We start from the raw sequence: 12,787 nt of genomic DNA, 5'->3' as shown, positions 1-12,787 counted from the left end.
TATGACAACCTGAAAACTATAACTAGTATTGCTTTAGAATCTAAATTAGATAAATAAATTATATATTCACAACAATTATTTCTTTAAATTGTAGTTAATGGAAATTAATCTAAGTTCTTATACTACTTCTTTGAAGATTGTTGTAATGCTTTGAAGAGTGTTGATGAATATTTTGCATGAGCAATAAAAATATTTGTAATAAATTTGTAAACTCTATCAACTAAGTTAATATCTCATTTTATGAAAACCTAATATTAATAATAAAATAGACGTTAAAGGACACTTTTCAAATAAATAAATCTTCACAAAATTCTATAAAACCGATATGTAATAAATCAGATGAGTTGTTTTTAATCAGCAAATCTCATAATTGTATTTCATATTTTTATTCTGCTATGTCGATTCATCTGAATTGTTTTTAGAAAGAGGGTGTGAAAGATCCTTTTTCAATCCAAGACAGACCTAAATTACCGCTAGATCTATTATCTGTTAACGTCCCTGGTAATGATTTGCTTTCATCATTCCTAAGCATCTCTCGTAATGGCTCATGTATTGCTTCATTGTATTTTTCAAATGCTATATAATGTTTATCAGTAGTAGGTGGTGGATCATATATGGCTTCTATACTTGCCTGCACACATAGTTTTACTTTATCTGTAAATTCTGATCTGTTGCTGTGCAATAATTCAAAAGCTTCTTTATTTAAAATTTCATTTCTGGGATTGGCATCTGCATTATGAAATACCCATTTTATATACTTTAACAGTTGCCAAATGTGATTATCCGAAAATTTCCAATTGGAAAATCCTATAGAGAGATCTAAACACCCAGTATTTTCATTGATGTGTGGTGGTATACTTTATTTTGGAATATCACAGTCTAAAAACATATATTTTTTTAGATTTATACAAGAAATATATATAAATGACTTTTAAATTTAAAAGCGTTAGAAATTCAGATGTACGGCAGTTATGTGAAAACAAAAATTTCATTTATTCAAATAGTTAATTATTTCAAATATTTACTTACTGGGACCCCACTATCAGGAAATGTTTCTGGTATTATTATATTAAATCTAAATACAGCTTCTGCATAAAATCCTCATGTAAAAATATAACTCCAAACCACACTGTAAAAATTTATAGATTTATTTGAATGAAACTATTTATATATTAACTCATTATAATAAATAAAGAAAAAAAGTTAAAACTAACTAAAAATTTAAGGTTTCTTATAATTATATATTCTTTCAATTATGAAGAACTATTCGAAATCGAATAAGTATTATAAACTTATATATTATTTTGGTTACATATTTTACTTACAAAATGAGCTTTCAAAGGAAGGAATAACGTATGTATTCGTAATATTTTCATTTTGTATCAATTTGCTGAAATAAATAACTTTTAATATAAATATGTAAAGATGTAGCATTTAATAAGTAAAACAAATTAATTAATATTTACTATTCAGCTAATATTTGATATTCCTTATGAAAGATCTGTGTTCGTACATTTGAATCACATTTTTCTTTTTCTTTAGAATTTAGAGGATCATCTACATTTGTCTGTAATTGAATTTATAAATATTATTCATGGATGTATTATAACAAATTCATCATTAAAACATCATCTGCAAAATATACCTCCACCACACTACTTTTATCCATTCTTTCATAAATATTTAAAATTTATGTTAATTTAATTTGCAATTAAAAATAATATTAAAGCTGTCAAAATTTCAAACTGTCAAGAGAGCTGTCAATGATCAGATGTCAAAATGTTTGACAGATCTTGGCAAAAGATGGCAGGGCGACAATATTTTGCGAATGATCATATTTTGTTATAGTTTTGATTATATAAATATGTGAAGTTTATTCACACTAACAATTAATTTGATGAAATTTTACTACAATATTTTGTTTTGATTATCTCGAATAATAAAAACTTCACACTTACTTAAAACCATTCAAAACATCTATGGTCGATCTATTGTGACAGTTACTTCGATCATACTTCACAATTTCACATGAACGATTAATATAACCTATTTGCCATGCCACTAATAAATATATAACCTCTTACTATTCATTGTCAAAATTTAAGACTTTTTAATTATAGAGTGAAAAACACAATTACCAAAATGACTTCTAGAGAAAATCACAAAAGGAAACTTTCCAAATCAATTTTGGAAATGAAATTCATGAAAAGAACAAAAGAAAAGTTTCAACAGGAGCAAGAAGATGAGGAAGGTAGGAATATGTATAGCAATGAAATCACAGACAAAATGAGACACAACAAAGGATCACAATATATAGAAGAAACAAGTTTTGCCATATGTGAAGACTTACTTATTGGTAGACTATCATACAAAGGTATGAATCCTGAAATTGAAAGAATTCTTGAACTCGAAGAATTAGAAAAGGCTGCCAAAGAACACCAAAAGATGAGGCAGATGTTACAGATAAAGAGATGACAAAAAATATTATATAGACAAGACGGGACAGCGGGGAAATAATGAATCTAGAACATATTCAAAGTATAATATTAAGCGAAAAAACACTGAACAAAGGAATACACCTTCAAAGTTTCTCAAACCAAATTATGATAATTTATATAAGTAATTAATTTTAAAACTGATATGTTATGAAATAATAGTTGTAATCATATATTGCATAATATTTTTGTAGAATAAATTTATATTCTAGCTAGAGTTACAAAATTTTTGTTATTGATATGCACACTAAATTATTACGTCTTAACAGTTTCACTTATGGGCTAAATTGCAAAAAATGACACATTCCCAAAATTAGTGTTATAACTGAGGCCATAGATATTATAAAACATAGATAACGGGGCGTCACGGGTATTCTAAATAATTTGGCACTTATACTTAAAGTTGATGTATAAAGCAAAACTGTGTGTAGATCTTCATGTGATGTATCCATATGTACAAAAGGTCTTACTACAATTTCATGTCCTACACTTTTCAGCGAAACACAGGTTGTTGTCAATCTAGCAGCCTGTAAATATAAAAAACATTATTTAATTTGAAATAATTAGAATATTTTATTCTGTTTTACTTGCAATGTTCTTACTTGAATAAAAGGTGCTGCTGTTATAACCAGCCACAAAAAAACATTTAATATGTGAGCTGTTATATGACAAAGCTTGCTACTTTCAATATTATCATAATTTAACAACCATATTAGACCTGAACAAGTCCATGAAACATTTACAATTGTGAAAAGTCCTATTGCTGGTGACACTTTTTCATTTAGATGTCTTAACAATAGACGAAATTCACTTATTTCCTAAAATAAATATCATATATTATTATAGATTACAATTCATACATTAATGTTTGATTAAAATATGAAGACTTGCTCTCATCCAATCAAGTGGTTGGATTGTTCTTTGGACGAGTCTTTCTCGCAAAAACTGTAATTGATATTTGAGTAGTTGCACTTGAATACAATAACAAGCTATTACCGTAGCTTGAACTGCATCTTGGCATAAAGTAGTGTATATAACTAAAGCTTTTAGAATGGTCTTAAACATGGAAGGCCTAAAAATAAAACCGCTATGGTAATTTCTACCTGTTTTAAAAAACAAATTAGAAAAATGTGAAATTTGTAGTCAACATTGCTCAATTTATGATAATAATAATAAAAAGTGTTTTGTTCAAACCATGAATTAATCCACTTCAGCCAATATGGTCTTCCTTAATTGTCATCCAATTTACAGTCATGCAAGAGCAAACTGTCCAAAGCAAACCGAATATTATAAAACTCCATAATACTCGTAGTATTTTTTTGGGATTTTTTGTCAATTCTCCAGGACTTGATGATAATATGAAGACCTTAAAAAAAACACTTTCCTAAATTTCTCAGTTTTTTATGTGATACATCTATATTAAATTTTATACCCGTTCTATCAAGTGTTGCAAATGTTCATTGTCAGAAATTCGAAATATAATAACAGAATATATGTATCCAAAAAAATGCAATAAGCCAGGAATTACGTAGCTAAATAATATACTTGCATTGCAAATTCTTTCATCATTTGGCCATTGTGATGATTTTACTAAAATGTCTGAAGATGAGTTATTATTTCTCAAACAATATCCTCTATCTCGTCTGGAAACCATAAGGTATTAATAGTAATGGATTATTAAATTGTTAACATTAGTCATCAGAATTAATATCTAAAAGGAAGAGAAGTCATAAAATCGATTTAGATTCTAACGTGTACATCCGCTCTAACGGTTTTCAGGAGCCGAAATATTTAAAAAACGCCCACGTGCTATAGTAAACAAAGGTGAGTTTAATTTATATAATAAATATTTTTCGGCGATTTATTCATATTTTGAATGTTATAATAATATATAATAAGTTCACTTACCTAAAACAAGTAGCAAATTGAATAAAGTAACCAAATAATAGAGAAATACCAATAAATGCAGTCTGTGTATGTCCTAACAACGATGTAGGGCTCCATGTAGCAGATCTTTCTATTGACATAGGCCTTAGGCCCATCAATCCAAGAATGCAAGCATACGGCAGTAATAGCTTAAAAAGGTACGTTTAATTTAATTTTCGATTTTTTTAAATACGTTTTTCGTTCAATATAATTGTATTTATTGTTCCTGTTGCCCATGGCAATGACCTCCATGTGCAAAACAATAAATATTGTGATAATAACTGATGAGGCTAGACAAAGCAACGGACAATCAGTATGATGTTGATATAGAAATTGTGGAACTTGAAATTGAATTATTTCAAGTTCATAATAGAAATTAATATAGTGAGAAGAGTGCGAAAAATTATAAATAATTGATATATAAAAAAAGAATAATAAAACAAAATTAAAGATGATTAATAAAATGTAATTGAATGAATTATTTAAATTTACATTTTTTTTCAATTTCATCTCATAAAGAAATTAATCGGTTTAAATTAGAACGGAGAGAGATTTTATAATAATTATAAAATATATATTATATATTACTTTGAGATAATATAATAAAAAAGCGATAAATTTATTCATTATTGATATCTATAGATATTTTTTAAAATAAATTTAATAATTTTTAAAAATAATTAAAATTGAATATTTTTTATAAAACTAAAAAATTGTGTATTTTCTATAGATTTTCTGAATATTTCCAACTATTATTTTACTGCATTTTTTTTCAAGATATTTTTTCCTAAATTTACACAATTTATATAAATACACTATTTTTTAATTTTATAAAAAATATTCAATTTTAATTATTTTTTTGAGCAGTTATTTAGAACCAATAATAATATTATTGTTCAATATATTGAACTATATATTATTGAATAATATATACTATTCAATATACTATTGAATATATATTATAATAACTTTTAAACCAATTTATTTGGTTTGAATTTAATTTGTTTACTAGCGGATAAATATTTTTAATAAACAAGATATTAAAATTTTTGGCAGTACTTAAATATTTTTTTACCTTGCATTTGCAATAATCTAAGACTGCAGACGTGTTGTGACTTTCGGAATCTGGAGTTCGTACACTTTGATGTGTCTTGAAAGATAATATAATGTGAATTATCTTATTATTGAGATAAATTTATGTTTTGTCTATATTTACTTCTGATAATATACTAGTAGTTTCCGAAGTATTTGAATCCATTTAGAAATGTATAACATTTGATTCGTATACTGTTGAGCGGTCACGTTTCAAATGTTTCATGTTCTTAATACTTTTTTAATAAACATAACACTAAAATTTTGTTAAAGTTTCACAAACACTCACTGTTTCATAAATACATAATTTAACATTCACAGATCACTCACAGTGATTCTCAAATGCAATTATTATATTTAAATAAATAAAATAATTTTATTAATAATCTTTAACTTATAAAATGTTCAATTTTAAATAAATATTAGAAATTTATTAGAAAATGAGTATACATTTTATAAATTTTCTATACTATTAAAAATTCATTAACGTATAATTTCTTCACATAATTTTTCCAGAATAATATGTCGAAGTTTATTTTTATAATGTTGATGAATGAGTAAAGAATAAATAATACCGATAACCCTGCTATATTCTTTATCTCCAGTAACATATGTGAAATTTGTATACTCTTCTTTTATCTATGTTTGTATGTATACTTAGCTAGTACAGCTACCAACAAATATTTTTTGTGATTTATAATTTTTTCTAATAATTTTGACTTAAAACAATAAGTTTTTAGATTTTCAAAAATTGCATTTGGTTGCAAACATTAATTGCATCACGACCAAAAGCATATTGATCGTAATTATGCAATATATAATAGATAAGTAAACATAATTATAATAACATAATAAAAACGCATTATACCCAGTAAACCACAAAACGTAATTAAAACGTTATGTGTACGTAAAAGATGTTACGTCTAACATAACGGTTACGTAACCAGGAGGCACACAGACGTTTCTATTTCCGCCTCAAAAACGTAACGGCCTGTTTTTGTTACGTTTCCAAATTGCGCGAACACGTAACGATTTCGTTTTTGTTACGTTTCTAAATTACTAAATTAACGTGTGCTGTCTTTGATGTTACTTAAAAATTTAATAGAATTTGCTGTAAATATAAAACCATTTTTTATATTAATTTTATTTCATATTTTAATTAAGAATTTACAAATTTACATAATATAACCTAAATTACAAACTACAAATATAAATTTGAATTTTAATTTTAAAAATTTGATTAAACTAATACAAAAATTAACAATGCTAACAAATTTCTACTTAACAGGATGGAATTAAAACTGTTTTATTTTGATTATATAATTTTAACCATTGAAAATAAGTCTTGTGTAAAATTTTGGCAACCTTTGTTTATCAATTGAAACCATTTTGCTGCTTTCTGTTTGTAAATGTATCTAAAACAGAACCAAACAGGTTAGAAACAATTTCTACAAATTATTTATTGATAATATTGATTTAAATTTTTTGTAACATTACCTCTAATAATATTCATTATTTTCAAGTTATTGACAGCTAGGCAGTCTTTTCAACCATACTAAAAACATATTAATTCTTCATCGAATTACACTTTAGACAATAATAATATAATAATAATATATGTTAATACTGATTTATAATCAGTTGTCAAAGGCAACTGATGATGGCAGTGACATACTATTAGGTTTGTAAACTAATTCAAATTGATATTACACATACAAATATTAATTGTTGTTTATTATCAGGACATCTCATTTGTATAAACACAATATTCATTATTGTTTATCACCAGGTCATCTCATATTAGTTACACGCAAGTACTTAGCAAGGCTCAGGTGGACGTGGTGGAGCACAATCGATTTATCATTTGCATCTTTATGTAATGGGAGGACGTCAAATGCAATGGCCACCAGGATAATAAAATAATAAAGGATAATCAATAAATAAATAAACTAGGTTGTAAACTATTAAAACATTTTCTTGAGATGGCCCAGTAGTTTTCAAACTGATATGTGATATTTTACCTTGCATAAAAATCGTAATGATTTTTGCTTTATATGAAATTTATGAATTAGACCTTTTGTAAAAAGACATTCAAAATGTTATATATCAAAGCAATGTAATGCCATGTCTTTTAAACTATAAATGCAAATTTAAGAAGTCAAGCATTATTGATAAGCATCCAATCATTTATTGTTATTTGGTATAAAAACTACTTCAATAAAGATTGAAATTTTAAAGATACATATTTAAAAAATAATGATAGATATAATTAGTCTAAAATATTATATTTATTATTAAGATTTCAACATTTAATATTTCTTGATCTAACTGATTTACATATAAACATAGATAGTTGTTTTGAAAAATGTTTTTATTTTGGGTAATTTGTTGCAGTTATCGTTAAAAATGTATGTTTGATAATATTTTGTACAAATAAAATAGGAACTATATTTGATTTATATTTATATATGAATGTGATTAGATGTTCTAATATCCATGTTTTCTTTATTAAAAAAATAGTTTATTATATAAAAAAAATTTAAACTAATTAGTCTATATTTTTAAAATGTCGACCTATTTATTCTTATATATATATATATATATATATATATATATATATATATATATATATATATATCGTATATTGAATTATTTTTGTGAACGACATTTTTGTGTTCATAATTTATTAAAGGTACTTTAATACTACTTTTCACTCAAAATGAACATATTGATTAAATTTCTTTTGTTGAAAATATATAAAATTGATCAACTTGATTGAATAATTTTAATTCCATTATTTTTAATCTAAACTTATTGCATTCGCATAGTTACTTATATTTATTATTGATTTGAATTCATATTTACTTTTTTTCTATCAAGTGCTACAATTAAATTCAAATGATTGATCTATGTTCAGAGGAATAAATTGGTATTTAGTCAATTGCATCAGATGTTTCGTATTTTTCATAATAAGCAACAGTTAACCTTTTTTGTTAAATATATATTATCACATATTTTATATCAGTTATTCTTAATTATTGTTGAAATTTTAATTAAATTTATTAGGATTTTTAAAATCAGACTAATGTATTTAGAGTTGTAGTAAAGTACAGTTTTTTAATATAAGCATCATGAATTATTACAGATTATATATAAAAATGTAATGAGTTTCTCAACGTATAATAAATATATGAAGATTTATTTACAAGCATTTTGACTATGGTATGAATGAGTATTATATAGTTTGATTGTTCTGATGATAATGTAACTAATTGATTATTTATGATATGCGACATAATAATTTTTTTGTAAAGCTGTTCTGGACATCTGTATTATACAGAAACGTAGTTGTTGTTAACAGGTTATTACAGTGGTTTTCACAATTAAAATAATACTCAATTTGGTAAAACATTTTCTATTTTAATACATATTTAAATTATTTATTATTTCTATTTTTATTAACTTATATTTAACATGTAAACCAGCTGTTTCCAACCTGTGGGGCGCGATCCCTCAGGGGGTTGCCAGCCTGCTCTAAGGGGGGCGCGTACATCAGCTTCCAGTATACTATTATCGAAAAGAATTCAACGTTTTGAAAACGATATTGAAAAATAAACAAAAAATATTAATTTTTATGCATATTTTTACATAATATTGCATATTAATTTGTAGCTGTAGTATTTATACAATTAAACTGTTGAAAAAATTAACGGGCGCAACAGTTTTTTTTATTAGAGCAGGGGGTTCGGTGCAAAAAAGTTTGGAAACCACTGATGTAAACTGTTTTAATGATGTGTTCCTCGCGTAGATGTCGACCGTAGATAAAGGTACTATGCCATTATATTTTTGTCGCAAAGTAAGTCAACGGCCGGAGTTTTTTGCCAGAGAATCAGTCGTGATCATATCGTCGTCAGTGTGTGGTCTGCTTAAGAATACTCTTCTGGTAAGTTTTTTTTTTACTTTTAAATGTTCTATAAACTAACACATTTTCTTTATTCCTGAACCTATTCGAGTCTACATAAATTTACTTTTGCATGCAGTTTGCGTAGTGCGTTCGACCGGGATTTGATCCGGCAAACCTCTGTATTTGTGAGCTGAGCTCTTAACCACTTGACCACGTTGCGGATAAATTGGTGAGTTCAAATCCATCTTTACTAATCGTTAGTATTATAAGTTATTAAGGAATCGAGTAACACATATTTTTTGCAAAATTGACAATTTCACGATTGTGTTGATTATGTTCACACATTTGAAGCAGTAAAAGAAAGTCGGTTCGAAATATTTTTGTTTTTTCTTATACGTTCCGTATACCGCGAAAGAATCAGCAAATACAGAATGGCATTTTATATAGGGATTATAGAGAATACGTTCCAAAATTGGCAAACTTTTTGCCGTTTTTTGATAATGTTTTTTGTTTTTTTTGTTCAAAATGATGACATTTACGAAGAATTTTGGGTTCGATACATGTCGAAATCTGCGAATAACGAAATTTTTAGCCGCGAATATGGGAGTTGGGTCGCAACTTTTTTGGCCGCGAATAGCGAAAACGCAAATGAAGAAAGCGCGAATAAGGAACTTTTACTGTATTCATGAAATGCCGAAACAGTCAAGCCTCTAGTTTCAAATAAAACAAGTGAGATTATATAAGAAGACAAACAGAATAAATCGTGATCATTCAATATTTTGTATATTTTTAGTAAGAATAATATCTGTGACTATAATTTGAAGCCTTTATTTTGTTTTTCTACGAAAGTTTTTATTAATCTTCCTATATTTTCTTCTCAAAACTTGAAGCGCGTTTTTCCAGAAACTCTTTTTCGATACGATAATCACGATTTCTCAACTCCTACTGAACCAATACACTTTTTTACATAGTTTTTTCTTCTGTATGAAATATGCCCATACTCAAATTCTGATTTTTGATATTCATGATATATTTGAAAATATCCAAAAATTAATTAATTAAAAATTGTTTCCAGTTAGATTATTCGGAGTTTTGACTGATTCTGTTAGATTTTGAAAATATTATCCACCTCTTCAAAACATTGAAATTTTAGGTTGCAACCTCGAAATTTTATCAAAGAATTGATTTTGTTTTCGCAATTTTCAATATGTTTTGACTGATTCTGATAAATTTTGCGAAGCTGAGTTTGAATATTTTATACGTTTTTGGATAAATCTACACATCCCTGTAAAATATAAAAATCTTTGGTTCGCGATTTTGGACTGATTCCAAAAAGATTTTGGGACGCTGATTTTAAAAATGCTCACCGTTTTTGGATAAATCCACATACTTTTGCAAAAAATAGAAATTTTTGTTTGCAACATCGAACTTTTTTCAAAAAAATCCAGTTCTTTTCTCGATTTTCAAAATTTTTTAACTGGTTCCGATAGGACTTTCACGACACTTTTTCGCGATTTTTAAAATGTTTTGATTGATTTTGAGTCGCTGAATTCGAAAATGTCATTCGCTTTTGGATAAATCTATATACCTCTGCAAAAAATCGAAATCTTTGGCTGCAAAATCGGCGGAAACTTTGGAAATGATACGAGTATTAAGTTATTCGATTAACTTAAATGATTATACTATACTATACTATTCGGCTGTACTTACCCACAAATTATACGAATGTTTTTTTTTTTCACTAAGTTTTTGTGGTTTTATTTTCAAATAAAATATTCAAAGCTTACTTATTGTTACTAGTCTGGTATTAAGTAACAAATAATCTTATTTTAAATGTATATTCTTAGAATAAATATTAATCTTTTCACAGGTACTTATGCACTTATAGGAACAGGAACCATAAAATCTGGGTCTCTCGTATACTAAAAGAAATTTATGATCAAGAACTTAATAGACAAAATTTTTGGATCATTTTCTATTACGCCAAGGATGAAATTATCCTGTTTGATGAGCTTTCAGGGCGTGTACCACTGGAAAACAACAAAAACTTTGGTTGCAACATCGGAATTTTTAGCAAAAAAAATAGATTTGTTTTCGCTATTTTGGAAATATTTTGACTGATTCCAAAAGATTTTCGGACGCTGATTTCAGAAATGCTATCTATTTTTGGATAAACCCACACACACCCCGCGAAAAATCGAAATCTTTGGTTGCAAAATCGATTTCTTTTTTAAAAAAATCGGCTTTTCTTCGCGATTTTTAAAATGTTTTGATTGGTTTTGATTAATTTTGGGACGCTGATTTCGAAAATATTATCCGTTTTTGGATAAATCCACATACCGCTACGAAAAATCGAAATCATTGGTAGCAAAACCAAAATTTTACTAATGAAATTAAATTTTTTTTCGCGATTTTCAAAATGTTTTGACCGATTCTGATAGTTTTCGAGGCGCTGATTCCGAATATGAAATTAGTTTTTGGAAAAAAAAATTCTTCTGCCCTTGGTACCAAATTGAAGTTTGAAAAATTGCCAACTTTGAAGCTGATTTCAACTATGAAGACGATGATAAATTTGTATTTTTTTTGGTTTGGTATAAAGATTGTACTTTAGTCTACACAAAGCATTAATTAAAATTATTAATTTCATTCATTAAGTGCCTTAAAATTGCATTTGAAAGTCACGATTTTGGCCAATTTTGGCTGCTCCTGATAGACTGTCTTTTTATCGAAAAAATAATAAGATTTTTTAATTACACCAAAGTAGGTTTGGTTTACTGCTAACCAGGCGTAAATATGAATTTATTAAAAATTATCCTCCTACTTTTTCTTATCTTTTATATATATATATATATATATATATATATATATATATATATATATATATGCGTATATATATTTATTTTTATATATATATATATATATATATATATATATATTATGTCGACTTTTGTAATACTGACACTCAATAAATTTAATTCTATCTATATGTCTTATTATTTACACAGTTTGAAAAATTATTGGTTCCAAATATTTTTTTCAGTCAAATGGGGTTCGAACTGGCGAACTTTGAATTGATATTCCGGCCTAAACCGTATCTTTACGACCTCGGCCATTCGCACATTTGGCATACTACATTTTTAGGAAACTTATATCTTTCAGTTTGAAAATAATACTTTATATTTTTACAAAAGACTACGGTTTCGAGTAACCAATTGGCCGAGATCGTTAAGTGACCACTAAGATTGCTCAGCGTGTCTCGGTTCGATTCTAGAAGAGGCACAAAAAATCAAATGTCTAGTTTTTCATAATTATCAAATATTAGTTCAAAATATTAAATTCAGGTGTCGCATTTCGACCTTGACACTTAGAA

General features: G+C 26.6%; 2 protein-coding genes and 1 pseudogene across 2 annotated transcripts; 1 reads left to right on the top strand and 2 right to left on the bottom strand.

Annotated features, from left to right (window-relative positions):
* Positions 1 to 418: 418 nt before the first annotated feature.
* LOC113373841 lies at positions 419 to 1,729 on the bottom strand (annotated as a pseudogene).
* A 257-nt stretch (positions 1,730 to 1,986) lies between these two features.
* On the top strand, positions 1,987 to 2,492 carry LOC113373840 (M-phase phosphoprotein 6-like). Its single transcript, XM_026614113.1, is given in 2 exon segments — positions 1,987 to 2,437; positions 2,440 to 2,492. Coding segments are annotated over 2 exon segments (348 nt in total). The 5' UTR covers positions 1,987 to 2,142.
* A 278-nt stretch (positions 2,493 to 2,770) lies between these two features.
* LOC113373839 lies at positions 2,771 to 5,679 on the bottom strand. The gene is made up of 8 exons (XM_026614112.1): positions 5,638 to 5,679; positions 5,497 to 5,571; positions 4,404 to 4,570; positions 3,928 to 4,138; positions 3,777 to 3,861; positions 3,387 to 3,598; positions 3,098 to 3,313; positions 2,771 to 3,022 (listed from the first exon to the last, which is right to left on the bottom strand). The coding sequence occupies exons 1-8, from the start codon at positions 5,677 to 5,679 to the stop codon at positions 2,771 to 2,773; spliced, it is 1,260 nt and encodes a 419-aa protein (XP_026469897.1).
* Positions 5,680 to 12,787: the final 7,108 nt, after the last annotated feature.

The sequence above is a fragment of the Ctenocephalides felis genome, unplaced genomic scaffold (assembly GCF_003426905.1).
Source record: "Ctenocephalides felis isolate EL2017-DRISC unplaced genomic scaffold, ASM342690v1 CF-g0.4_SCAFFOLD_01604, whole genome shotgun sequence".
Classification (NCBI taxonomy): Eukaryota; Metazoa; Arthropoda; class Insecta; order Siphonaptera; family Pulicidae; genus Ctenocephalides; species Ctenocephalides felis.
This window is presented reverse-complemented; position numbering and strand designations above follow the sequence as displayed.